A 27,078-nucleotide genomic window follows, 5' to 3' on the forward strand; every position below is an offset into this window, starting at 1 on the left:
CGCCCGGCACCGTTTGAAAGGAGCTCTGAAGACACACGTTCACTTCTGTTCAGGCACTGGCACACAGATGGCTGGCTGCTTCATAGGAAATAGAGATGAGTGATGGAGATAGGGTGGAGCTGGCGGTTGTTTTTAGCAGCTCTTAAAACCTTTTATCTGCATATGTGAGTTTATTGTTTCAATTGAAGCAATACTTTCCTTTGGCAACCCTTCCAGGAATTTGCAACCTCACATTGCACTTTTGTATAATAGTTGCAGTATATTAGCAAAACAAAAATAAATAAAACAAATCCCGCAAATTAATCCATGTACAACCCTTTTCTGCATTAAATCCTGGTAACCCAAATAACAACTCGGGTCAAAGAAAGTCACGCGCCATTCTAAACTGATGCCTCCTTAACTTTCTCTTAGCTAAGAAGCCTTGTAAACCTCAGGAGTGTGATGTCTATTGCAGCCAAAAAGCTTCACCTACCAAATCCTTTCTGACCTTAAAGTTCACTAATTTACGCCTCAAACCAGCCTGGTCTCACAGAATTCTTTGAAATGATCATGAACTGTTAACATCGCATTACCTGGTGGTGGCACAGAATGTGTGAAAAATCTATGTGGCCACCGAGGAAACCAATGCCAATGGAAAGTCAATGAGAAGATGACGTAGCATTAGGAGCAGCTATGGTGGTGAGTATGCAAGGCTGAAAAACTGCGTAAGGAGGTTGGTTGGGGTGGTGGATGGGTCAATCAGGACTTTCATCCAGGAGACCAGGGATCATGTGCTGCGTGTAATGTTTCCTAAAGTTGCTTTCTACTTTTCCTAAACCCATCCACACCGTTCTTCTTGCGTGTCACGGAACAAGAAGCCCACCCACAATCTTTTCCCTAACTTAGGTGGCTGTGTTTATTTCACAGAATTCTTTTTAAGAAAAGCATTATTTTCGGCAATCCGTGTTGAATTTACAAAAAGTTCTGATGGCCCTTAACGTATTTTTTTGCAATTCTGTGAAACTGCCACAGATTTTGAGTGGAGGGACCGCGTTCATTTCACAGAATTCAATGAGATCAGGTTGCTCAAACTACCCATTTTATTGATGGACCTTGTTGGGAAAGAGTTTTGTCTGACAGGAGAATAACATTTTGGTTAATTCATAATCATAACTGTTTAGGATGTAATTGTACAATTGTAATTGTGCAATGTCGCAACACGAATTATTTAAACTGAAGCAGTGGTGCGTGCGCAAGAGCTCTGCCTTTTTATTACCAAGAGTTTACATACACGTCTTTCTTGATTGGGTGTCTCCTGAGACACAGCCACTTAACGACAGAAAATAAACCTCAAAGTCTGTTGCACAACGTTTCACACCGTTCTGAGGAAACATGTTGTACAATCTGGACACCCTACCAAAACATTGCACACCGTTTTGAGATTGAACGTGCAGCAGTTATCACTGATCGGGTTGTTCAGAAGTGTTGCACCTGTAACCGCACCCAACAGTGATGTCACGGTGTCGTACACCTATGCATCACTGCCACAAGGTGAGAAGTTCAATCACTAGAGATTTAAAATTGTCCCCTATTTTCTTCCATTTTATACACTAAACGATTATTTTCAATGGTTCAAATAAATAATTGAATGGATTAATTGATGATAAAAAAATAATCCTTTTACCTAAATAATAGGGGGGTTGAAATTACCTAGAGGATTCTGCATAAATGCAGCGACAGACCATAATTGAGTATTGCCTACTGTTGTTACTTGTTGATTTTTCGGTCATTGCTTTTTATGCTTTTGATCTGTTGTCTGTTGTGTTCAGACTCCTTTGAATTTGTTGATGTGTAGCAATACATAATAATATATTGAGGAGGTAATGCGTCGGGATATCGAATCGACTTGAAATGTTGACAGGATAATCGTTATCAAATCGTGAGACCAGTGAACATTCACACTCTTACTAAATAACAGTGACATCATCATGGGATTTAAAAAGTATCAACAGAGCAGACTGATCTCATGAAATGGCATATGTATGACACGCCAATTCGTTTGCCATTATTGGAGTTTTATCAAGACGCATACACGCTTTTTAGCGTGTCTATCTACGCCAATTGGCCTCCATTGAGTTACATTACCTTGCAATGGTGTGTGAATTCACGCCGTAGTGAGTAGTATGAAAAGGCAAAAATCTGCAAAGGGAGGTTGGTCGGCATGGGTAAATCACAGGACTTCCACCCAGGAGACGGGATCGTGTCCCACGTGTCACGTTGCTGAACTCGCTTTCTCCTTATACCAAAGCCAACCCTGTTCTTCTTTTCCTAAACCCAACCGTAGCTTTCTTCTCGTGACAACACGTTCTATCTTCTCGCGAAAACACTTTCTTCTCACGATAACACGTTCTCGCAAAATCAAGGCAAGTGGCGATGACACACCAAGTGGTGTGTATGTGTATGCCCGCTATGTACAGCGTAGACACGCGGATAGCTAAAAATGCATCCAGATAACACATCACTTGGCTTAAGAGAGTCGGCGTATCATGATGAGCAAAGACACTTGCAGTGAGAAAGAAGTAAGGGAGGGAGTTGATTAGTAAAACAGTGACAAAGATAAGTTGTGGAGGCTTAAATCAAACAAAATGTAAATTGTAAAACTTGTGGATACAGACAGAGAAATTAGGCCTTTTCTCTTTTTCTATTCTATGAAGGAGCTTCCTATAAAGACATGTAGCATCAGAAAAACAGTACTTGGAGGGTTTTCCTCTTGTGTGTCATTGATAAAGGATAATCTGCAATGTGTCTTATTATGACTCGTGACTCATATATAATATCCAAAACAGACTCAACATCAGATTTCAATTGTGATGGTTCGGCCTTCCCTTTCCCAGTACCAGGGTGTGGTGTGCTGTAGTCAAGATAAGTGTTATGCAACCATACCTCACTGAACATGAACTCAGACTTCAGTTTTTACAGGAAGCCCAAGTCTGAGTCAGGCACCACAACCTCTGCCAACTGTGCAGTAGGAACAAGTTTAAGGCACTTCTGCTTTACATGAGTATTTCTATTTTATGCTATACTTCTACTCCACTACATTTCAGAGAGACATATTTTAGTTTTTTCTCCACTACATTTATTGTACAGCAAAAAAAGATTGTATAGAAAAACAACACAATAAAATACAATCCCAAACAAATGGTTCTAAACCTTTTTGGCTTGTGATTTCTTACAAATGTAGTGTCTCAGATGTCTCAGAACTTCAATTTTTAAATTAATGTACGGATACTTATTTACAGGATCTGAAAAGTTACTCCACCACTGAGCATAGTCATTTTAATTAAATAGAAAATATCCTTTGCCGCCGTCTTTGCACAGCCTTTATTATACTGTATGGACAATTTCATATAGTTAACATAGTAAGATGCATCTCTGGTAAAAAGTTAAAATGTGACACATCTAAAAAACAAATCTAGATAATGAGAATTTGGACTTATTTTGTTTGTTCATTTTGATTTGTGTATGTTTCGGCGGGCCAGACATTGTGTTAGCTTATTTCAATGACGCCATTGTCTTCAGCGGCGTTAGCTACTGTCGGAAGGAAATATTTGACTGAGGTAAAAAACAACAAAGAAAAACAACAGACTGGTCAAACCATTGACCAAGCGTTTGCTTCTGCAGTCTTTTGCTTCTGATTGAGTGAGCACATGTGGTTCCAGTGGGGTTAACCAGCTTGGACCACAGCATGTGGGACAAATCTGGCTGCACCTTTGATTAGCTGTCGTAGTCACAGTCCCAGGACACTGACGTATGTCCCACAGCTCTGAGTGTCACTGCGGTCACAATAGGTTGAGCTGTGGCTCGAAAGACTTCAGAAGGAAAGTCTGTAAGGTCGTCAGAAAGTAGCAGGAATGTTGAGAAAAAAAGTGCCATCAATCACCATAATGCTAAAATATAGTGACTGTTGGGTCAAACCAGTCATTTTTTGACTTTGACATAAGCAATGCTTTCTTCTACTAACAGACACAGATAAAAAAGGGAGTTTTTACTTGCCACTATTGCGCTAAATGCTTGCTCTTTGGGGAATTACTGGAATTGTTAGGTCTTTGTAAGTTATAGAGTGCGGTCTAGCCCTACTTCCTCTGTAAAGTGTCTTGAGATAACTCTTGTTATGATTTGATACTATAAATATAATTGAATTGAATAGAAACATATTTAATGAGTCTTTGATGCTAAGAGCAGATGCTGCTTTATTACAATCTGGCCCGATTTATGAGAATATAACACTGTTTTAAACTGTCTGCACTCACCAAAAGAACTGTTTAAATAATTTCAAGAAATTGGGAAAATAGATTTAACATTCGCTTGAGAGGAGGTCAACACCTGAAGGCTTTCCTGTCATGTACTACCTTCTGTTAATGCATCATGATACTGTATTACATTAAATCCTTACAAATGTAATAGAATATGTCTGGTCTATATTTTTATATTGTCAAAAAATACAATAAAAAGACCAAAAATCAACCAACCATATTGTTGCCTGAAATAATAATTAGACCATCAAATATGTATATATATTAAGCCCAAAAATGTTATTTAAAAATGTACTCATGTTTAAATAATGTTTGATTAAAAACTACGATGCCCACATCTTTTTGGAAATTATTTAGCCTTTTTTATAAAAAAAGCATATATTTGTAACCTGTTTTAAGATATGTCTTATTAGAACAAATGGCCTTGGGGGGTTGCAGAAGTGTGGGGAGAAGTTGGAAAGTATGGGGAGGCTATCTAACGCTTGGCTTTAGTAATTTGTTAACAGTAACAAAAAATGGAATATGGTCATCCTTATCCTTTAAGCAAATATTGGCCTAATATTGATTAGATGACAGACATATTGTGGTCCTTACTCTGATGTTAGTAAAAAACAACATATACTTTAATTCCACATTCTTGTAGTTTTTAGATGTCCATCAGCCCAAGCCAAAGTTACGGGTTGAGTTAGGGTCAGAAACAAACGGTGGCTTTTTGAGAGAGCCATGGTTTGCTCTTTTTTTTGACAATAAGGTTTTACAAACTCCCCTTTTATTCCACATTTACCAGCGTTGGCTAGTCATTTTAGGCACAAAGATGTACCCAGAACACCATTTTAGCAACCTTTATGTGCCGACTGTAAAATTCTTAGCAAGGCAGTTTGTTTTTGCCCCATGGAAATAGGACATTTGACTATTTTGGTTCATGTGCACACATATGATAGCTAAATATTTTTCGACACAAAACCTGTATTCATCAATTGAAACAGCCTCTTTGTTTTTTTCATTTTAGTGTCACAAATCACAGTGCCTTCTTTGTGTTTCAAATAGGACAAAGTCGTAAGGGTATTTTGCAGTGCTCCCATTTTACTCCTGTCTGTGTATCTTTCTGTCCCCTGCAGCTCCATCCACCCCCCCCCCCCCCCCCCCCCCCCCCCCCCCCCCCCACTTAAGTTTCTCTGATTTATTAAGCCGTATTCTGCCGATGTGCGTCAGAGCTGGCCAGGAGTCTCGTGAGGCGTTCCGCTCCTGAAGATCTGTGTCTCGTGTCTGGACAGTGTCAGACCGCAGCCCCCCCACCCCCTCTCAAAAAAAAAAGTACCCCAACCTCTGTTTGCCTTATTTGCCTGCAACCATAAGCCTGCTGGACCTACACACCCACTCACTCACACACTGAGCAGATGATCCATCGTAACTGTAGATGAAATTATTTTTTCTGAGGGAATAGATCAAAGGTTGAAGGTAGTTGCTCAGACTGTTTACTGGAGTCGGGAGCACTTTGATTCCAAAATTAAATTTAAAGTAAAATGCAAGTTGTCAAAGCTTTGTTATAGACTAACAAGAGTTACATGCAGCTGAAGGTGGTGCTTCAAACTCCTACATTTGGTTTTATTAGGGCTTTCTGAATACAACAGCCTGCTTTCAACTCTTATCTGATAACAAATATGTTTACTGTGTGCCACATCGTAACATGGAAATTTAACACTGCCATAGGATTTTACCTTTACAGGAATCATAACTTTCGGTTGCATTTCATGTCAGCGCTGAGTATGCGGTTTCATGATGCAATGACAGCTACAAGTCTTTGTCGTAGACACACACTCCATTTGGTTGAGTGAACTAAACGTGATGGTTTTCTAGTGCCTCATGACGGCCACTCAGACGCCAGCGTGTGTATTAAAAACAACTTTCCCTCAACGATGGTCTGGCAAATAGCTTTTTTTCCCTGACAACAAAGACAGTAAACAGCTGCACTTAGCGAGCTCTCACGAACCTAATTGCCTATTAAGCACAATTGAGTCCGCCTTTATCCTGCTGCCTCTGTTGGGGGCTCCTATCCCTGGAGACACAGCTTTACAGTAAACATAAGCGAGCTAGCCAGGCTTTTTGACAGCTTTAGCTAGAACATAGGCACTGCTGCTGCCGCTCTTACCTCACAGCAAATAGATAGAGATGACCTTCGGCTGGTTCTAGCCTGTGCGTTTGTCTGGGTGACTGTCGGGAACACTTTGAGCCTTTGGCAGCAAGTCATATGACGATGTTTCCATCCGCTTATGTCTTATGTTTCTCTCCTCCATATTTTCTAGCTTTTCCAAGATTTTGTGCAACATCTCCCGGTGTTATTTTTTTGTTTTTTATACTTTGCGCAGTCATAAATAAAACTGTGTAGTGCGAGGGCTAAAAGAAGTTTTTCTGTGCTCCTCAGGCTTGACAGATGAGAAAGTGAAGGCCTACCTCTCGCTGCACCCGCAGATGCTGGACGACTTTGTGTTGGAGAGTGTGAGCGCTGAGACGTTGGACAGATGGCTGAAGAGGAAGACCAGCAGCAGGCCTGCAGGTATACCCACTCCCGCACAAACATACACACACACATAAACACATGCTATAGCTCTCCAGATCACTGTGACATAGTGATTGGATCAGCAGATTCCAGGATATTGATGCAGAGTTGTAATTTCTGTGATATTTTACTTTGGTTAAATGTTTGTAAGTTTTAGCTCACATAATCCCGTATGAGTTCCAGACTAGTCAACCACAAATACAGGCTCCAGCCACGTCAGTCGTTTGCTTTTATTGCACTGAAAATCCAAAACCTTTTTGCGTGAACACCAAGAAATAACCCGAGCATGCCTCTGCGGATTGTAGTTGTTATCCCGGCCATTTGCAGTACAAATCACTCATCTTTACATGTCTCCTTTAATTGCCAGTGTGTGTGATAGACAGAAAGAAGGGAGAGGGAACGGGCCTGTCGGGTGTTTACGGGTCATTAGATGTGTTAGAGTGGGCCGAGTTGAGTCTGTTCTGTGCGCTTCACACACAGCGGACTGTTTCTCAGACCAACCGCATCCATCAAGGGCCCACAGGGCTGGCACTCTGCCCAGTCGAGCTGCTGACGTCAGAGGCGACCTCCAGAGACATGCAGACGGCTGAAGGAGGCCCAGGGGTGGGGTAGGGATGGTGGTGGGGGATTGCTCTGGCTCAGGGTGTGGGTGTGTTGAAGTGAAGGGGGAAACTGGCGGAGGATGGATGTGTCACATTGTGGAGCTGCTTTCTACATGAGGTCTACTGACAGTAATGTTCATTGCTGCCATGCAGAGACGTTGATTTCTCAAGTCTGAGCCTGCATACAGTGTGTGTGTGTGTGTGTGTGTGTGTGTGTGTGTGTGTATGTGTGTGTGTGTGTGTGTGTGTGTGTTTCAGTACAATAGGAAGATCAACAAAGCCAAAGTTATCAGTGTCCAGAAGCTCACAAGTGCTGATTGATTTGAAATGTCTGCACAACCATAACATGTTTTTTTTTTTTTTTTTAAGATTATTATTTTATGAGCATTTAGGCCTTATTTTTAAAACAACAACTGAAGACAGGAAAGGGGAGAGAAAGGGGGAACGACACAGAGAAAGGGGCAGCAGGTCGGAATCAAACTCACGACCGCTGCGGTAAGGACTGAGTCTTAGTAGATGGGGTGCATGCACAACCAGGTGAGCCAGCAGGGTGCCCCTAACCCTAACATGTTTCTGACAAAACACAAAAGCAGATCCGATGATTAATATAATGGATTGCATGTTTCAAGCACGTTTCAAATTTCAAAGTTGATTCTCATGTAGTCCGGAAATGCATTCTAACCGCTGACCTAGAAGGTAGAAAAAAATCTCTCTAGAGTGCAATGAAATGCTCAAGTGGTGAAAAGTAATGCAGACTATAATACTGGTCTCCTAATAGGTGTAAAGCTTCTAGTAAAGTGGACATCAGTTTGTTGGATAAGGAGAATATATTTTATGCAGTGACAGAGAGAATATCAGGGACATACTGCAGCTTTTGCCATGTTGACATGAACAGCAATACAACTTGTACGTCTAGTTGTAAACAGAATTTGCCAAATTTGACCAACTGCATGCTTTTAGTTCTCATTAAGTACCAACACTATCTAGACTTTCGGTCTTACAGAATCCCTGTCAGTGAATAGCTAATGGAACCCATATTAATCCTAAAATGTCAATAAACTTGACCTACAGTTGATATTTCTTGGATAGTTTTTAAAGCTGTTTTTGTTTTAATTACATTTTGTCATTTCATGCATTTATTGGATAGTATACTGTAGAGAGATGACCGGGAATGAGGGGAGAGAGAGAGAGAGAGAGAGAGAGAGAGAGAAAGAGAGAGATGGGACCACCCGGGTGCCCCTATTTTTTGGACTTTAATCTTGTTAGATTAGCTTTCTCTCTCTATCATCTAAATTGGTTAATAACTTCCTTAACTTGTATTTGGAAATTGATTTTGCAATCCATATAATCCACAAGAATGCTAAAGAAACTGTTTTGGTGAAAAGTTGTTTTACGCTCGACTGATTATCATATAGCCACACACTATGCAGCTTCAGGGTCAGTAGGCACCAGGTTTTGGCTGCTAAGGTGATGGACCCTATTTTAACGATCTAAGGGCACAGCGGGGAGCGCATTGGCACAGGTGTGTCCAAATCCACTTCTGCTAATTTGACAGCGAAAAAAAAATCTATTATGATGGCAGCTTTGCAACGTTATATTTTTATTTTTTATCTTTTGCATGTGTGTGTGTGTGTGTGTGTGTGTGTGTGTGTGTGTGTGTGTGTGTGTGTGTGTGTGTAACAAGCATAGTGTGTGGGCCCTGTGCACAGGCCTAGGTGCATTTAACTAATGCGTTGTTTAAATTACAATAAAATGCTGCGCTATTGACTTTAGACCAGGTTTTTGTTGGTCAATGGCACGATCACTTTCTGCTGCCTCAAGATAACAATACGCCAATAATTCACCTGAACGCACCTCCCTGTAAGACAAGCACACAAAAATGGGCCTAGGTACATTTAGTATTTAAACAACGTGGGCGCAGGACAGGAAATAAACAACTGCGTTGAACTTCAAAATAGCAAAGACACTTGTTTCTACAGTTTCCACTGATAGCTCTTGTTTCTACAGTCATTATACTTTTACCATGCTGTTTTGACCACCGTGAAATATTGTTAACAAAATACTAAAACAACTTTGTATATTTATTCTGTCCCAGACGCACACTGGGGTTGCTGGGTTAGTTTTAACCAAGTTGTCAGGTGTAGGGTACTACTCAACAACATGCAGGAACAATATTCAGCCATTAGCCCCGTGCAGTTAGGTTTTTAAGCTGTGTAAACAGTGACATCAGTTATTAGCCTGACAGCTCTCTCATTATGTTGCATGTCTCTCTCTGGGTTGATCTTTATATCACATCAGGAAAATCCCTCCACAAGACCACTTCCTCTGTTAGACCTCTTTTAGCAGTTCTCTGAAGCCTTTTAGTGGCTATATCCACTCAAATGACAAGCACTGTGTAATTTCTGGTTCAGGCTGCAATTAACGATTGTTTTTTATTATTGAGTGTTTTCGCAGTTAATTGATTAGTTATTCTGTCTATTAATTGTCAAAAACTTGCCAAAAATGTAAATCAGTGTTTCCCAATGCCCAAGAAAACATCCTCTAATGTCTTGATTTGTCCTCAACTCATATTCAGCTTGCTGTCACAGAGGAGTAAAGACACCAGAACGTGTTGGGATTAACGCTGAAGCCCGGCTCGTAGATTTGACACATTTCTTTGCTTGTTTTAAAGAAGCTGGACTTCTCCTATATATAATTTGTTGATACAAGTAGCTCATTTATTCTAAAGATGCATTTCTATGTGAATTTTTCGCAGTGACACTTTTCAGAGATCAGATAATATTATTTATGAGGGCAGCAGCAGCAGGACCTGTCATCATGTGATCGTCAGTGAGAAAACCACTGCTTCCTGGGAGCAGTCCCTGCAGCCAGTCCCGTTCTCACCTATCATGTGATGGGCTACATTGGATAACATAAACCAGTTTGTCTGTACACATACATGCAAGTGTGTGATTGTGTAAAAAATGTGTTACAACCTCTAATTCTAGATAAAGCCTTCACATTTGCACACTTGCATTGAATCTGCTGTGTGGTAATATTACAAATGGGCCTTGTCATAATAACAAAATTACTCTTTTCTTCTATAGTTGCATATTGTTTTTGACTTATTGTGCATGGCTTTATTGTTTCATACAGTTATTTATCAAGATGTTGGTGTGTCATCATAACAGTGTTACAGAGCAGATCGCTCTTACAGCGGTTACTGCAGCACGACGAGCAGATCACGATTTTCCATAATCCCCACTGTCATTTGACCATCACACCTCTTTGGACCAGTGTCCCACTGGCAATGTTTACTTCACACAACACACTGTCATGGGGTAATTAATAAATCCCAAACCTTCTGCTGCTCCCATGTAGAGGCCCCTTCTTACCCGTCAGCCTTCTGCGATGCGTGGGCACACACACATGCGCGCGCACACACACTCACACACACACACACACACACACACACACACCCGGTGTGTCTGTTAGTCAGACTATAACAGGCTTTCTAGCTCTAAAATTTCTGCTCATACAAATTCGTGAATGAGAGCTGGATAAAGTCTGCAGTGTGTTGCGGTGTGTGCTATGATTGATGCTATAATTTTTACAATGCTACGTTTTGTCGTCCCTTTGTGTCTCGTTCATATTCTCATCAGATGTGCTCATTCCCTAAAATTGTGAACAAAGAGAAGTTCAGATGCAGTATCAGAATTAGATATATTTGAACTAAGACTGCAACTAACTGTTATTTTCATTGCTGATTTATCTGTTTGTTTGTTTTTTATTAATGATTTAATTAATAAAATGTCAGAGAATTTTCAGAGCTTAGATCACAGCCTTAGATGGCTTTCGAACAGCCAGAATCCTTATGATATTCAATTCAACTCCTTTTTTCACAAACTAGCACTAAATCTATCAGTATTCATGATGAGAACATCATTCAACAGCTGAATATCCCTGACAGGTCTGAATACCTGTCTGATTATTAGTGGTAAACTTTGTCGAAGAGCTATGAGTGAGTCTTTCTGGTTTTTTTCAGATGTGTTTGGATGAAGTTGCAAGCAGACAAAGATGTGCGTGTGTAGCAGAACCTCACACCCTGCCTGGTCTACCCTGAAAAAACATTTCAGATATGCTACTGTTGTTTGAAATGCAATTAAAGTGATATGCCGAACAATAGGTTTTTTCACCCAAAAGTGTCTTCAGAAGGTCAAAAATATCTTAGTTAAAAATTAGGACCAACAATTGTCTTAATTTACAGCAACTAACTTGTTTAAACAGAAAGTCTCTGAAATCTCTGTTAAAGAAGACCTGTTTCGAAATAAACAAACAGTAAAAAAAAGCAAGTAGTGGACAAGTGTGTTGGTGAACGGGGGGGGGGGGGGGGGGGGGGGGGGGGGGGGGGGGGGGGGGGGGGGGGGGGGGGGGGCATGGCACAGAAGAAGAAGACTGTAGAGCAGGTTTATGCAGAACAGCTAGTAGGTGGACACACATTGACCGCTGAGTCACTGCTAGCTGATTGTCCTGTGGGAAGCTGTGTAGCGATGGCAGATCAATAAAGCGACTGTCAAGTATCATGCACATTAGACCCAGCTGACTAAGGGATTTTTTTCCCCCTCAATGAAAGGCCTCAGCCTGGCGCTGCTAATATATTGTGTGTGCTTCTCCAAATCTTTTCTCACCATGTTTCATCAAACAGTTCACCAGAGAGCCTTGCGCTGATGTGAACTGCAGGCTTTGTGTGTTGGAGGGTATTGTATGTACTTGGATAAAAGTACAGAGTTAAGTGAAACGTCTCTCTTCTTTTAAATGTGGTTTCAAGAAAGACATCATGATAATGGCACAAATTTTAGTGAATGAGATTAATCATTATTTGTCCAAATTGCAGTATTCAGTCAATCAACTTGCCCTTTTCTGTAGACTGGGTAAACCCCGCCCACTCGGCTGGCCATTTGATTTCACCCTGCAGCTCGGTCTGGAAACTTGCACTTTTAATTCTCCTGCTTCAGTTCACAATTTTGCGGGAACCAATCACAAACTGGCTTATACGCCTGGCACGCTATTGGCGGGTTTAGCACGATGACAATAGAGAAGCGTCCAAGCAGCTTCTTGTTTACATGCAACATTAGTGGCGGCCCCGAAGCGAAGCCGAGCGCAGCAACCCGTTGATGCCGCTGTCGCGTCTACGCGTCGTCGTTGGTCTGGTTGGTCGAAGGACTAATTGCGAACAGAGTCATTTGAACTATGCCCGTTGGTCACGCCTATTGTGCAGAGAAAATACAGAACAGACTCCCCAGACCAATGCTCAATCTCAAATCTATTGAGCTTGGCTTGGTCTGGTCATAGACTTGTTTTGTTGTGCAGTATTTATGAAATTCCTTCATGAAATCACTTTAGGAATTTATTAAATCATCCAAGTAACAGCAGTAGATCTTGGTTTCTCTCCTACAATCTTATCACACCACTGGGATTTAGCGCATAATATTTCATCTACCTACTACATCTAATCTTTTAAATCCTAAATTATCACTATACTGTAACCCAAGTTGCGTTTTAATAAATACTAACTATAGACCTATAGTCTGTGTATGCAATTCTTTGTTTAGATTAGTAAATTCAAGAAACTTCCTTGTGACAGTCTGAATCTGTTTTTTCTTCCTGGATAGATAGCGGTGTGCTTGGCTCCTTGTTGCGGACTGTGATGACTACCTGCTGATTTTATTGGTTGAACCATAACCAGAGAAATCTGCAACAACTAATGGGGGGGCTGTGTTTGTTTTTGTCTGCTGCACAAATGTCCCACACTGATGCAAAAGCTTTCATTACACACCATGAAATCAATATGTGCAAAGTATTTCAGAACAACTAATGCCACAAAATGACTTGGAAATACAACACAAAAATTGTATTCTCAAAAACATCAAGTTATTATATGTATGATTAACTACACTAACCCTGCAGCCCCTCTGATGCTGTTAACAAAATATGTTAAAGTAGTTATTCTTAATATTTCTTGTAGGATTGGAGGCAATTAACGGAATCAGTACGTGGAGTACAGTACTATTCACCTTATCAACAATATCTTTAAAGGAGCCTTACCGACTAAACCCTGGTTTAAAATCGGATACATAACATGTGAACTTAAAACTTGAAATCCCAGGGCTGCACAGCTGACAAAGACTTAGACTGAGGTTGTTCTGGTTCAGGAACGTTTGAATGGAGTGATGAACATGCTAGAAGGGGTCTGTTTACTCTCTGCTGCTTTCAGGAGTTGCTAGACAGTTGTGTTAAATGTTCACTGGTTAGTGAGCTGGCGGTATATTTTCTAAGAACATATTAGCCCTTTCCTCCTGGGATAACAAAAAAAATTAAAAAACAGCAGGTCTTCTGAAATATGGGATGTCATTGGAAAAGGCTACTGGTCTCTGTCCTTGTGCTGTTGAGTGACCACACCATAAGGTGATAAAACACACAGACATGCGCACACACCAGTACAAATACCTTCCCCCTTGGCCGCAGGGGTAGCTGTATCATTAGGGTAAAATCCCCCAGACACACACCCGACAAAACAATAATGTTTCTGTTGCAAAACGGGTGTATAGTATATTCAAGCTATGTTCTGGTTTCAAGGAAAAACAGGAATATGCATGTCTTCTTCAAAGTAAGAGCTGGAACTGCTCCAACCAGGCAACTGGTTCAGCACAACAGACGTAAAAGGCACTTGCTTTGATATCTCTGCGGTTCCCAGGCACATGAAGATTCTCTATAATACCTTACAGGGACTATAGCTTGCAAGGACAACCACTTACTGCTCTTATGTGCAACTGAGTGATAAGATTTCAATATTAATAATGATATGTGTCCAATATATGATTTAAGTCAAATATATGCAAAATCAGATGTGAAGCTAGAAGGACACTTCGAGAGTGCACACTTCCGTCAAGGCATGCTAAAGCAGTGTTTTTTTTCCAGTGTAAAACTAATTTTTCCGATTATTCAGAGACCACATGGAGCCAGCACAAATGCCCTATAACTTGTGTATCTACCTTGTGATTTGGATCTACCCCAAAATTCAATGGGCTCTTCCCAAGCAGCCAGTACTGAAAAATGAAGCCAAGACGTAAGTACCAAAAACTGCAGTTCATCAAGTAGCCACTTGAGGCTGGCTCCATTAGGGATTCAATCCCCATAGTCCTCAAGTTAAAATGCCCAAATGCCTCAGCTCCATCCACCCACCACCTTTTTGCCCATTTTCAGATTAGTGATGTTAGGCACTGCCAAGATGGCAATGCTTCATTTTGGCTCTTAAAAAAAACAATGGGTGAAGGCACGAAGACAATGTCCGTATTTTGTATATTCTATGGTTCTACCTTGGGCCATGCTACACCCTTCCAACAAGTTTTATAAAAATCAGGCCAGTAGTTTTCCATTATCCTGATGACAGACAAACCAAGCCTTAAACATATTGTAAATGTGTCCCACTCCTTGTTATGTATTAGATCAAACTATTTTTTGTAGTTTTTGTAGTTTTTGATTTTTGTGTTTTTTATGTAGAACACTAACCTGTGTTAGTGACTGATTTTGGGCCATTATGTGATCATATCATTACCCTACCAGTTTACTGGTATGATGTGCCATATCAGTGTTGCTGGAGTCATTGGCACTGCAAAACCTTACAATAATGTTAAGTGGCAATGATGTGTTGTTGAGAATCAACAACCGCGTTATGGCAGCGGACATCAACGGGCAGGGCGGTAAAACCTCCATCCTCTGCCCACACTTTACAACGTACAAGGTTCAGCATCAACCCTAACAAGGACTGCAACTCTTTTAATTAAAATGCATTCATCGTGTGTAACTCAATAGCAACAGCATGTTATATAGTTGCAGTTTCTGCAGTTGTGCGTGTTTTTGTCTGCTTTGCATCTGGTTTTGAACAGTCAGTCCTTACAGGGTTAAGGGTATGATTAGGTTGTTTTCTCTCATTTTTTAACATTATTCAATTCAATTTTTTTTCAATTCAATTTTATTTATAGTATCAATTCCTAACAAGAGTTATCTCAAGACACGTTACAGATAGACCACACTCCAGAATTTACAAGGACCCAACAGTTCTAGTAGTCTCCTCCAGAGCAAGCAACAGTGCGACAGTGGCGAGGAAAAACTTCCTTTTAGGCAGAAACCTCGGTCAGACCCAGGCTCTTGGTAGGCAGTGTCTGACGGGCCGGTTGGGGTTAAAATAAAGAGTGGAAATAACAAAAATAGAAAAAATAGTAGTTTGTAGCAGTTCTTTGTAGTAGTTCATGGCATAGCAGGGCACTGTGTGGCATTACAAGGCACAGCAGGACGAAGCTAGGAAATTCTTAGCTTCAACAAGTCATTATATTGAAAGATTCTCTCTGTAATTTAAATGAGTTTGAAGTCTTATACAAGTGCAGCTCTCTGTCCTCTGATTGAGGTCATGCCTGGCCAGGGGTTCACTCTAAAATAGCTCTCATGGCTAAGTTAGGAAACTCATAGCATAGTGGAGGAATGTTTAAAACAACAAACAGTGTAGCTGGCTGTAATGTCTTTCTTCTCACATCTATAAATGTGTTTATTTCTAAAGAGGACCAGTTTTGAGTCAGCACTTCAGTAGATGTTTCTTAGCTTCTTGCATGGTTTGATCACATGAAATTTTACCAAAGAGATCTGAGCAGTTACTGTTCTCATGTGCCGGTGACCCCAAGTGTAATGAAAAACCGCTTGTAGCTGTGTGAATGGTTTTATTTTCATCCCAAGTAGCACTCCCAGACTATAAGGCAGGAAACTGTTTTGATTGGCTGAGGCTTTCATTATTATCACATATGTCTACATCCAAACACAATAGTCATATGTCTACTGTCTCTCCAACAGCCTGAAATCACACCAGGAATTTGCACTCTAGGCCGCAAAATATTGCACTTGTCAAGTTAGATTAATATCTCTCCTAATTCTGTTTTAAAAGGACCATACTTATAGCAAATTTCTCAATGCCTCAACAGTAGATTAAATATGAATTCCTGATTCATACATAATATATATTAATGCATAATAATAATGCATATTTGTTTGCATTTGCCATTTAAAATTCACATGATGTTGTGAGGACAACATATGGTTTTGCTTACTTGCTGCTTTTAGTTTTGTGCCTTTATTATTTATCAGTGCAAAAATCCTCTGCATTATCCACCCAACGGCCAATCAGCTAGGCCAGATTTCAATGTGGCTTGTTCGTTTTTAATGCAGGCAGTTGATTGTATGTGAGCTCTTTTTTTTTAGCAATGACTGCCTCTACCTTTGCGTAGTTACACAGACTTTGCATCTACCATTTAAGCATTTGATGAAGTATTTTGCACAGTGGCAAACAGTTGCTACACCACAGCTTATTATAAACAACACTTACTGTATATAAAATCTGAATAACTAATTCATATTTAGTTAAGTAAAACTACAGTGTGTAGAAGAGTCCTCAAGTCCATACATTTCCTCGGTTTGGATGCAATATCTATCTATATAGCTATCTAGCTATCTAGCTATCTATCTCTCTAACATTAGCCAACATATACTACGGCTCAAACCAGACCAAGTAAGCTCCAGGCAAAAAAAGTATATTGAATATTGCAGGGATTTTCTTTGCTAATATGTTATAAACGTTTTTCATCCGTAGAAAGAAAACTGTTTTATTTTGACTTTCAAAAGTTATTTTTTGTCTTGCTTTAAACTAAACTATTGTTAAACCCTGCAGAGCTAGCTTACTAGTTAGCTACACACAGGCACAGGAAAAAGTCTACCTGATTCGTCTTGTTTCGTCCACCTGTTAATTACATCAGATCTGATCCTAAAACAGAATAAAAATTTGTTTCAAGTCATGTTTTAACATTGTGTTTTTTCTCTACAGATGAGACGTCAGCTAAAAACGTCAGCAGGGTAGGTTTTGGCTTCTTTTTATCTGTACACATCTATGTGACAAGGCACATTAAGCGTCTTTTATAGCTTCACACACTGTAGATTTGTTGTTATTACTTTTATTACCTTTCCCCTTAATTCCTTAATTAAACTTGAATTCCTACTCAACAGTGGACACTATGGCCGAACTAATTCAGGCACAGCACAGAACTAAAATACTGTCTTTCACAAGTTGCATAAAATAATTAAGATGCAGATTAACTATACTCTTTGACAGTTTGTGTTGTCCTTGTGCTAACTTTGAGTGCCATCGTGACTTTGTCTCATAAGTAAAGCTTGCAGCAGTTTACAAATTCATACCTGTGCACTCTTCGGTAAGAAGCAGTACAGTAGTGATGCTTGAGATGTTGACTTTGGAGTTAAGGCTCCTGTCCCTAAGCCCCTGTGCTCCACATTCACACCTTTGTCATCTTGACACTATTATGCCCCTAGCAGGCCAGTGTCAGCACCCAGAGCAGGGCCCGGAGCTGATTAGAATGGACTTCACAGAGAAAAACAACAAGGGCCACTCGACCCCTCGGTGCGTCATCCATACGTCTGTGCAAACAGGATATGGAAGGATAGAAGGCTTCCCGTGGGGGAGGCTTTCTAGTGCGCCACTCTCCCGCCGTCCTTCCTCACCCTCTCTGCAAGCGCAGAACTTAACGGCTCTCTGGCTCCGTACAAGGCAGGAGGTCTGCCTCTTACATAACCACACTTTTAAGCTGAGGCTGAGCAGCAGAGTTTGCCAGGGCTTTAATCAGAGTTGTGGGGCTCGGGTGGCCTCCTCTTGGGACTGCGGGGGGATCCCTGGGCTTGAATGCAGCAGTAAAGGGGAGTGTAAGGGTGGGGTGGAGGGTAATGTTGTGATGAATGGCTCTGTCTTCGTGAATGGCAGGAAGATAATCCTTTTTATCAAAAATCTTCCCATTAGACTTAGTAGCTAGCTGCTGCAGTAACATTAGACTGGGTGCAGTAAAGATTGCTGGTTGTTGTCACTTTATGTCATAGCTCTTGCTAAATTTTGAAATTCAATCTCAGTGTTTATGCAAGGCTGTGGAGTTGCAATTTTTGTGTCTTCTGTCCAGCAGTACCAGGACACAAATATGCAGGGTGTGGTGCACGAACTCAACAGCTACATGGAGCAGCGCCTGGACACTGGAGGAGACAACAAACTTCTGCTCTACGAGTTGTGCAACATCATCAAAACAGGTAGAAGTAGACATAATCCAGTTTGTTGATCCTCTCATCTTTAGTTCACGTCCCACTGTGGCCATCAAACATCTCACTATGAGACTGGGATCAAACCCTCTAAATAGCATTTGTTGTAGTATTGGTTTCTAACAGGAGGAGTAGAATTTGCTTTGGTGGATAACCCAGATAGACATTTTTTGTCGATGCAAATCCAATTTAGTGTACTTCTCCAACACTGAATGTACTTGTTAGCACTTTTTTCACCGTGGTGAACACCGCCTGTATTCTGCTTCATTTAAAATAATAAATGCATGAAATATGCCGAAAGAATTGTTTGTTAGTGAATAGTCCCAGTTCTTTTCCCCACTCATCTTGGCAAAACAAAATCAAATTGTTAAACAAAATGTTCTAAAAAACTAGAAAATTGAATTATATTATCAAACAATCTGTATCATGTTCCATATTAAATGCATTAATTTATGATTACATTTTCTAGCGTTTTAGTTCAAAATTTGGAATATCTAGACTTCATTTTTTTGACAAAGACTAATCTGTTGCATTTTTATAAATACAGTGTTGTCAGTGAATCAAACCAAATGATGATTTCAGCCAAACCACACTTCTAATTATCTTCTTGATCATCCGCATATTTACTGATGCTCCACCAGTGTCCCTGTTGTCACATTGCATGATTATGTGACCTAAATACATGAGTGTGAAATGGGACTGGGAATGAGATGACCTGGATGGCCGTCAAAGCCCTCGGTCAGAGCGCCCTTGTCGTTATGTGGGACATTGTTAATAGATTGTCATTGGATTGTAACTGTATTATTCTATTACACTTTTCCTCCCAGGTTTACCTGCCATTTATTGCCATCTATATGAGAGAATGTAACACGGACATACACCAACAGCTAATGTCATGTTGTTACTGGACATTCATACTACACACATGTTAACTGTGGTTCTCTTATTTCTACAGCAACAAAAGCAGATGGATTTGCACTTTACTTCTTGGGAGAATGCAACAATGTAAGTGCAGAGGACATTGGCTATAATGCAGTTCTGTGCGTGTTGTTGATTATTTTTTCACCCCACCATTTCTGTTTCTCTTTCTTTACTCATGCTTCTCAATAGAGTTTATGTATGTTCACTCCAACGGGTGCCAAGGATGGCCCTCCAAGCCTCATCCCCTCCGGCCCTATCGCATTTGGGACAACCATTGCCGCTTATGTTGCCAAGACTCACAAAACACTGCTAGTAGAGGACATCATCGGGGTGAGGCTGTTTTCTTGCAACCAGTACACATTTTCCCATCAAAGGAATTTTATATTTCACTGCATAGCTGTCATGTTTGTTGATTACAGATCTCTTAATGCTCATTACACTCACTACCTTCAAGGTAAACAATGAAAAGTAAAACAGTATGTATTGAATTTTAATTGTTTTCATTTTCTGATGAGGGGCAACTCTACCAGCTACACTGACCTTTGTTAAGCTCCTGTGCACTTTAGGCAATAATGTCCTTCACTGATCTGTGTGTTGCAGGACGAGCGCTTCCCCGACGGCACAGGGCAGGACTCAGGGATCCATGTTCACTCTGTCCTGTGCCTCCCCATCATCACTGCCATCGGGGACCTCATTGCCATTCTGGAGCTGCAACGGCAGTGGGGCAAGGAGCCCTTCAACCTCAGCCACCAGGAGGTCAGTCTGACCCAGACAAAACACACCAAGAGTGGGAGGCTGGGGCAAGGCTCACAGAACTACAAATAGCCTGGTATTCACCTTAATCTGGCTCTGTTAAAGATCTCTTTTAGAGCCCTGACACACTAACCCGACGGCTGACTGTTGGCTGACAAATAGAGTGCCTCAGGAACACACCGAAGCGATGCTGACTGCCAACGGCCAGACAAACGCTTCACGTGGATCTGGTTTCAATGGAAATTCCAAGCCAGACTGTCATGGCGGCTTGTTCAGAATACAATCTCATATTTTATTAAAATAGTTCACCGAAACGTGTTTCATAATTTGTATCAGATTTTGAGAGACTCAAGTCACGCTCATCCCGCTCGTCATTTTCATGTTAGCACTCCACAAATTAAATCGGTCATTTGAGGCTGACTGTCGGCAGCATCCGCCTTCTGACCGAGCATGTCAGGTTGGCCAAAATGAAGGCCGACACATGACAGCACAGAACACACTAAACAGACTTGAGTCACCGACCTCGCCGGACTGTCCCACTGCAATATATCGGGTTAGTGTGTTAGGGCCTTCAGGGGACACCAGTTTCTGAACATAGCCATACTGAGAACTAGAGAGAGAGTTATATGGAGCTTATAGTCTTAATTTCAGGCTCCAGACTGTGACCAAATGGTTGCATTTGCGACCAAAATTTGAGAGTGTGCGACTGAATTTTACTTCCAGTCACACATGTGCGACCCGTAAATTTGTCCCCTTTTTTTACACGTTAAACCTGGAAGGGGCGTGTCAACGAATCCGGAATCCATGGCAGGCCAATGAGTGTGAGAGGAATAGGGAATGGCCCTTGTAAGTGGCTAATATGTGGAGGGGCAGGGTCCTAGAAATAATCAAGCGCACGTAAACGTCTGTGGGAAGGAGACAGATATCACAATCTGTTACTTGCGTCTGAACAACGAGCTAGCAAACTATTGACTCGTTATTCCGACTTGCTGCTAGTGTGCTAGTGCCAGAGTCTACAGTGTCACAGTCGGATAATGGTTCAGAGTCAGAGGTTTGTGTGGCAAAAAAGCCCAAACCCACTATTTTTGGGAAGACCGACTGCGAGAATTCAGCTAGTTGAGGTACTGTAAGGAGACAAACTCCATGAACTGCGAATGTTGCGGTCGCTATCCCAGAATAGCCACCCTGCCGGTTGCTTTAAGATGACAAGAGACTGTAAATCAGAGCGCAGATGAGACAGAGATGATGTTGAAATTTATCATGGCCTACTTCGTTGCTAAGGAGGAACTACCCTTCACCCTTGTTAAGTATTGTTTTTAACTGTGAAATGAACGAAAGGTTACTAAGCACTTTTTTTCAGTTTGAGTGTAGTCTGAAGGTATATATTTTTTAATATTTGTGCTGTCATGACAGTAATGGGGCTGGTTTACCTTCTAAGTTGTATCTTCAAAATTGCACAATAAAATGTGACACTAAATTTGAAACCGCACACAACAGTAATTTCTGCATCTGTTATTAAAGTATTTATTAGTTCTTTATTAGTTATTTATTGTTCTACTGCTACACTGCAGTGCCCTGCTACGTCCTGCTGTGCCTTGTAATGCCGCACAGCGTCCTGCTATGCCATGAACTACTACAAAGAACTGCTACAGACTACTAATTTTTTCTATTTTTGTTATTGCCACTCTTCATTCTAACCCCAACCGGTCGTCAGACACCGCCTACCAAGAGCCTGGGTCTGACCGAGGTTTCTGCCTAAAAGGAAGTTTTTCCTCGCCACTGTCGCACTGTTGCTTGCTCTGGAGGAGACTACTAGAACTGTTGGGTCCTTGTAAATTCTGGAGTGTGGTCTATCTGTATAGTGTCTTGAGATAACTCTTGTTATGAATTGATACTATAAATAAAATTGAATTGAATTGAATTGAATTAGTAATACTGTTGAAATTAGTAGAAATGTGAATATTTGGTTAGCATGTTGATTTACGGTGTGTGCCCCTAAAATTTCTTGTTGCACCCCTAATATTTTCAGTTGGTGGCCACTGTGCTCCTAGTGAAAAAAGTTAGTCTGGATCCCTGTCATTAGTGTTGTATCAACACATTTGGCATGGGCTTGAATTTAACAGACGTTCATTAATATTTATAATTAAGTAAATAATTTATAAAGTTACTTACTAAAGCTTTAATCCACAACACAGCAACACAGCAGGGTAACAGGTGTGAGGTGTGAGTGTCCCCAAAGTGGCAGAGCAAAGACCAACTGTCTCTTCAATGATTATGAGACGACCTGATGTGCAGAAGAGATAGCTACCTTGAAATATACAGATCATAAATTTGATATGAACTGATTAATTGTTTTAAATGTGTGATAATGCGTGCTAATTGAGATATATTTTTTCTGCAGTTCTTCTGAGCTTATATTCACTTTGTTTTCCAGGTTGCAACAGCTAATTTAGCGTGGGCATCAGTTGCCATTCATCAAGTACAGGTGAGCAAACTATACTGCAACATTTCACTAAAGACAAGGCGAAGCCTGCCGTTCCTACTTATTATGATCATTGGTGCTCTTGTGTTTTTAACGGGGAAATGCATTGTGTACACAAACTCGTTTGTCACTGAGCCCAGTCCAATCAAAAGCTCCCCGAGGAGATCATTACACCCGAGTGATGTTTTCATGTGAACAGATAGCACCTCAGAGAAGCAGCGTCCCACTGCAGCACTGGCCACAGTAGACCTCTGAGCCTTCGCCACAGCACTACAGCACACTGTGCTCCTGGGTTAGCTACTTGCTGCAAAACACTGTTGCTACTGAAACTCATTAAGTTGGCCCTCAGCCATGTGTAGACAGCAAGTTGGCTTGTTTACAGTACGCACACGATGCTGTATGTGTTCTGTGAGAAATGTGTGATACATCTGGGAGCCGGGTCATCACCATAGACTGTATATTAATGGACAAAGCATCCAGTTGGGCTGCAAATGCGGAAGTGGCTTAAACCTGCTTTCTATCTGAATTCCAGCAGGGGGCGACACATGCACTGGCAAAAGGAGGTCGGGTTCTCTAGAAGTCTATGAGAAAGTGACCCATTTCTCACTTCTTACCTCAGTAAACATTTTCATAATGAGCTTATGGTCTCAGTCACTAGTTTTAAGTCTTCTACACACACAACACAGAATGATTTTTTAATTATGGTCTCGTTGATTTTAAAATTTTAGATAAAGCAGGGGTGTTTTAGGGCGTGGCTATGAAGTGATTGCCAGTAAAAAAAAAGTAACGTATAGTGTACGGTCTCCTCCCTCACTCCTCCCTCTCGTCTAAAATCATCACATCTGCAACCAGGATGGCTGCGCCCGTAACGGCAGACTCAACGGCTCGTAGCAGATCTCCACAAACCAATGGGTGACATCACACTTGCTCTGTCCACTAATTTTAAAGTTAATGGTCATGACCCGTCTTTCTTTCTTTCTAGGTGTGCAGAGGCCTCGCCAAACAAACTGAGCTCAATGACTTCCTACTAGATGTGTCAAAGTAAGAGCTGCTCTTGGAACAGCTTACCTAACACTAAAAAAATGCTATTGAAAACATGTTAAAAGTGTATTTACATCATGTTCTTATTTTAGTCTAAGTATAAAAAAAATTAAGATTTGGGCATGGGAGTTAGTATCTTTTTCTCATGTCAGGTCAAACATAAATAACCCCCTTTTTGCTCACACAATAGAAAAAATGACTGCATATTAGGCAAGTTAGCTTTCATGTCTTCAATGTGAACTTCATCAGAGCTTCCCATTTGTCAACATCTCAATCCGCCATTTCTTCTTTTCGCACAGAACATACTTTGATAACATTGTGGCAATAGATTCTCTACTTGAACATATTATGGTGAGTGTGATTTCTGCAAGTATGTGTTCATTCACATTGTCTTCAAGGCTACACATCTCTGGGAGTGTGTTATGTTATGTGTGTAAAAAATGAGTATTAATGCTGCTTTGATACAGATACACACATGATAGAGGGGTACTGCTGATGTTTCTGACTTTACGTTTTTTGGCATTAATAATGCAGGATTTTAGTTTGTTATAATAGATACACAGACAGACTAAATACATGTTTAGAATTGGCCTTAACCTAAAATAGGACCTCTTTGTTTGTATGTATGTTGTTGCCATGTGACTTGTATTGTCAGGCCATTCAAGTCATCTGGTTCAAACTCTCAACTAGAATGACTTGTAGTTATACTGTGTGTTTTTAATTCTCCACATTTAATTGTCCCATCCAAAAAAAAACATTAAAACTGATTAAATTAAGTTGGAGGTGCTAGATGTTATTAATCATGTTTTTCCAGTTCTTTTAAACCCTCAGTGTTGCTAATAAGATTCTGTCCCTGGTGTTGTTTTGCAGATATATGCAAAAAACCTGGTGAATGCGGACAGGTGCGCACTCTTCCAGGTAGATCACAACAACAAAGAACTGTACTCTGACCTGTTCGATATTGGGGAAGAGAAAGAAGGCAAACCTGTCTTTAGGAAAACCAAAGAAATTAGGTGTGTACCCTTTTCTCTAACAGTGTGCTAAACTGTATACTCTATTTTGATAGCATATATTCTTTTTTGATATACAGTACATAAGTCTCAGTTTTCCATGTATGCAAACCATTGAAAAATCCTAGTTTATATGGAAGGAGTAGAACAGTTGGAACTCATTTTCAAATGGGTTTTTTGTCTCCACACTTCCAAGTGTGTCCTGCCCCTAGAAGACATTGTTTACCATAGTGTATAAAGAATAAGGTCCTCTTGTTCTGAACAGCTCAGAAAAAAGGCTTCCACTGATAGAAAGTCAATAGAAAAGCAGCAAAACACTGAATGACCTGCAGATTTTGTACTATTCCAAAGAAACATCATCATTTTTACCCTCTAAATAAATACAGTACATCTACATACTATCTGCGCTATGAATTGCATATGATTGATTTTTTCATTATTGATTTTCATCCATCCACCCAGACTGAGAAGACTTGAAGGGCAGTCCACAAAGCTAACTCTTGTCCTCTTCTCTCCTTTTTTCCCTGTAGGTTTTCTATAGAGAAGGGAATAGCTGGCCAAGTGGCTCAGACAGGGGAAGTCTTAAATATCCCAGATGCCTATGCAGACCCCCGGTTCAACCGGTAAACTTCAACAGACTCTGCAACAAGCCGTCTTTATTTATCATTTAATATTAAATCCACAATCTAACTGTCTTGAAGTTGTTCTATGGTTTGTCCTGGACAATCTTTCTTCAGTTGACTTATTCTTTTGTATTTGGAATAAACACACGGTAGTCATACTCCCTCTCATTATAGAGGTCTTCAGTGTAAACCAGGAGTTAAACACTGTATGGTTCACATTCTAATCTCACTTATGTCATGAATGTCATATTATATTTTAGTTTGTCTTCCTTAACAGAGAGGTGGACCTCAAAACTGGCTACACCACGCGGAACATCCTGTGCATGCCCATCGTGAGCAGGGGGACCGTTATAGGTGTGGTACAGATGGTGAACAAGCTAAGCGGAAGTGCCTTCACTAAAACAGATGAGAACAACTTTAAGATGTTTGCTGTCTTTTGTGCTCTGGCCTTACACTGTGCAAATGTGAGTAAACTGAATTAGTTCTCAAACATTTGATTTTCTCCAACAGCAAAAACATGATCCATTCTCTTGATATCTGTCTGCAAACACCTGCTCTTTATCTTTTGCAGAATATGTAGATTATATAATACTTTATGGCCATGAATACTTCATTCCTATTTTCAGAGAACTGCGCCTTTGACGTATTGCCCTAAATTCATACTCGAGCTGGAAGGCTTGTTGCAGCTGTTACTAGGCCGCGGGTTTCCCTATTTGTCAGAGAAGTAATTTCATTTTGCTCCAAGGTTGACAGAGACAGTGCCAGCTTCTATTTAAAATGTTTATTGCCTCAAATGTGAATGAAAGCTTATTTTTTGACAGTGATGATTATTCCTTAAATGAAACACCAGCCGTTTCATGAAAGCCTCTCCTCTCTGTGGGGGCCTGACTCACCATCCTCTCGTGCGACAAACTTACGCAGGAGCAGCGTCACAAAGTTGGTTTTAAAATTGATGAGGCATGTTAATATTTTAAGATGAGAAGTCTGCATCCGTCCACTGACAGGATTTATGTTTAGCTGTAATTTATGCCCCGCGTCTCTAGGAAACTTGCTTGGGCCGGCTCCTGATTTATGCTGATTTATGGTGGAAGGTGTGAGGCTTGGCGTCTGTACCTGCCTGCCTGTCTGGGAACGGGGACAGGGATACAAACCAGATATGGAGACACTATTTGGAGACAGATAAAATATGATACAGGACTGTTGCGGACAACTTAACTTTGTCTGACCCTTTGGAAAATTCCAACAGTTCTTAAAGAATTCAACAAAGATATAAGATATTTTTACAGATATTTACAGTGCTGGAGTGTTCAGTTTCCTCTCTCGATATTTTAAAGACTAATTCCTGTTCTGTGTGTCTCTGCAGATGTACCACAGGATCCGGCACTCTGAATGCATTTACAGAGTGACGATGGAAAAGCTGTCTTATCACAGCATCTGTACATCAGAAGAATGGAAGACCCTCACCCAGCTCAACCTCCCTGCACCCATTTATAAAGAGATTGAGATGTGAGTGCCCCTTCAGGTTCAGGTTGTGGTTATTATCTCTGCTCTGCTGTGAGTGGGGTTGGTCTACAGCTGTGAAAGTGACGATGACAGAGTCCAGAAGCTCTGTAAGAAGGGGGGGG

The 27,078-nt window shown here is 40.8% G+C and overlaps 1 protein-coding gene across 7 annotated transcripts in view; it reads left to right on the forward strand.

Moving 5' to 3' along the window:
- pde10a (phosphodiesterase 10A) overlaps positions 1-27,078 on the forward strand; it is a 62,932-nt gene that overhangs the window by 27,743 nt on the left and 8,111 nt on the right. For all 7 annotated transcript variants that reach the window (XM_034897477.1, XM_034897475.1, XM_034897476.1 and 4 more), the window contains 13 exons: positions 6,715-6,846; positions 17,356-17,384; positions 18,494-18,614; positions 19,579-19,628; positions 19,734-19,874; positions 20,145-20,300; positions 22,732-22,782; positions 23,762-23,820; positions 24,120-24,171; positions 24,691-24,833; positions 25,361-25,453; positions 25,731-25,917; positions 26,817-26,959. In XM_034897477.1, the coding sequence (XP_034753368.1) occupies positions 6,715-6,846; positions 17,356-17,384; positions 18,494-18,614; positions 19,579-19,628; positions 19,734-19,874; positions 20,145-20,300; positions 22,732-22,782; positions 23,762-23,820; positions 24,120-24,171; positions 24,691-24,833; positions 25,361-25,453; positions 25,731-25,917; positions 26,817-26,959 (1,357 nt within the window). The remainder of the gene's footprint in view (positions 1-6,714; positions 6,847-17,355; positions 17,385-18,493; positions 18,615-19,578; positions 19,629-19,733; positions 19,875-20,144; positions 20,301-22,731; positions 22,783-23,761; positions 23,821-24,119; positions 24,172-24,690; positions 24,834-25,360; positions 25,454-25,730; positions 25,918-26,816; positions 26,960-27,078) is intronic.

The sequence above is a fragment of the Etheostoma cragini genome, chromosome 17 (genome assembly GCF_013103735.1).
Source record: "Etheostoma cragini isolate CJK2018 chromosome 17, CSU_Ecrag_1.0, whole genome shotgun sequence".
Lineage (NCBI taxonomy): Eukaryota > Metazoa > Chordata > Actinopteri > Perciformes > Percidae > Etheostoma > Etheostoma cragini.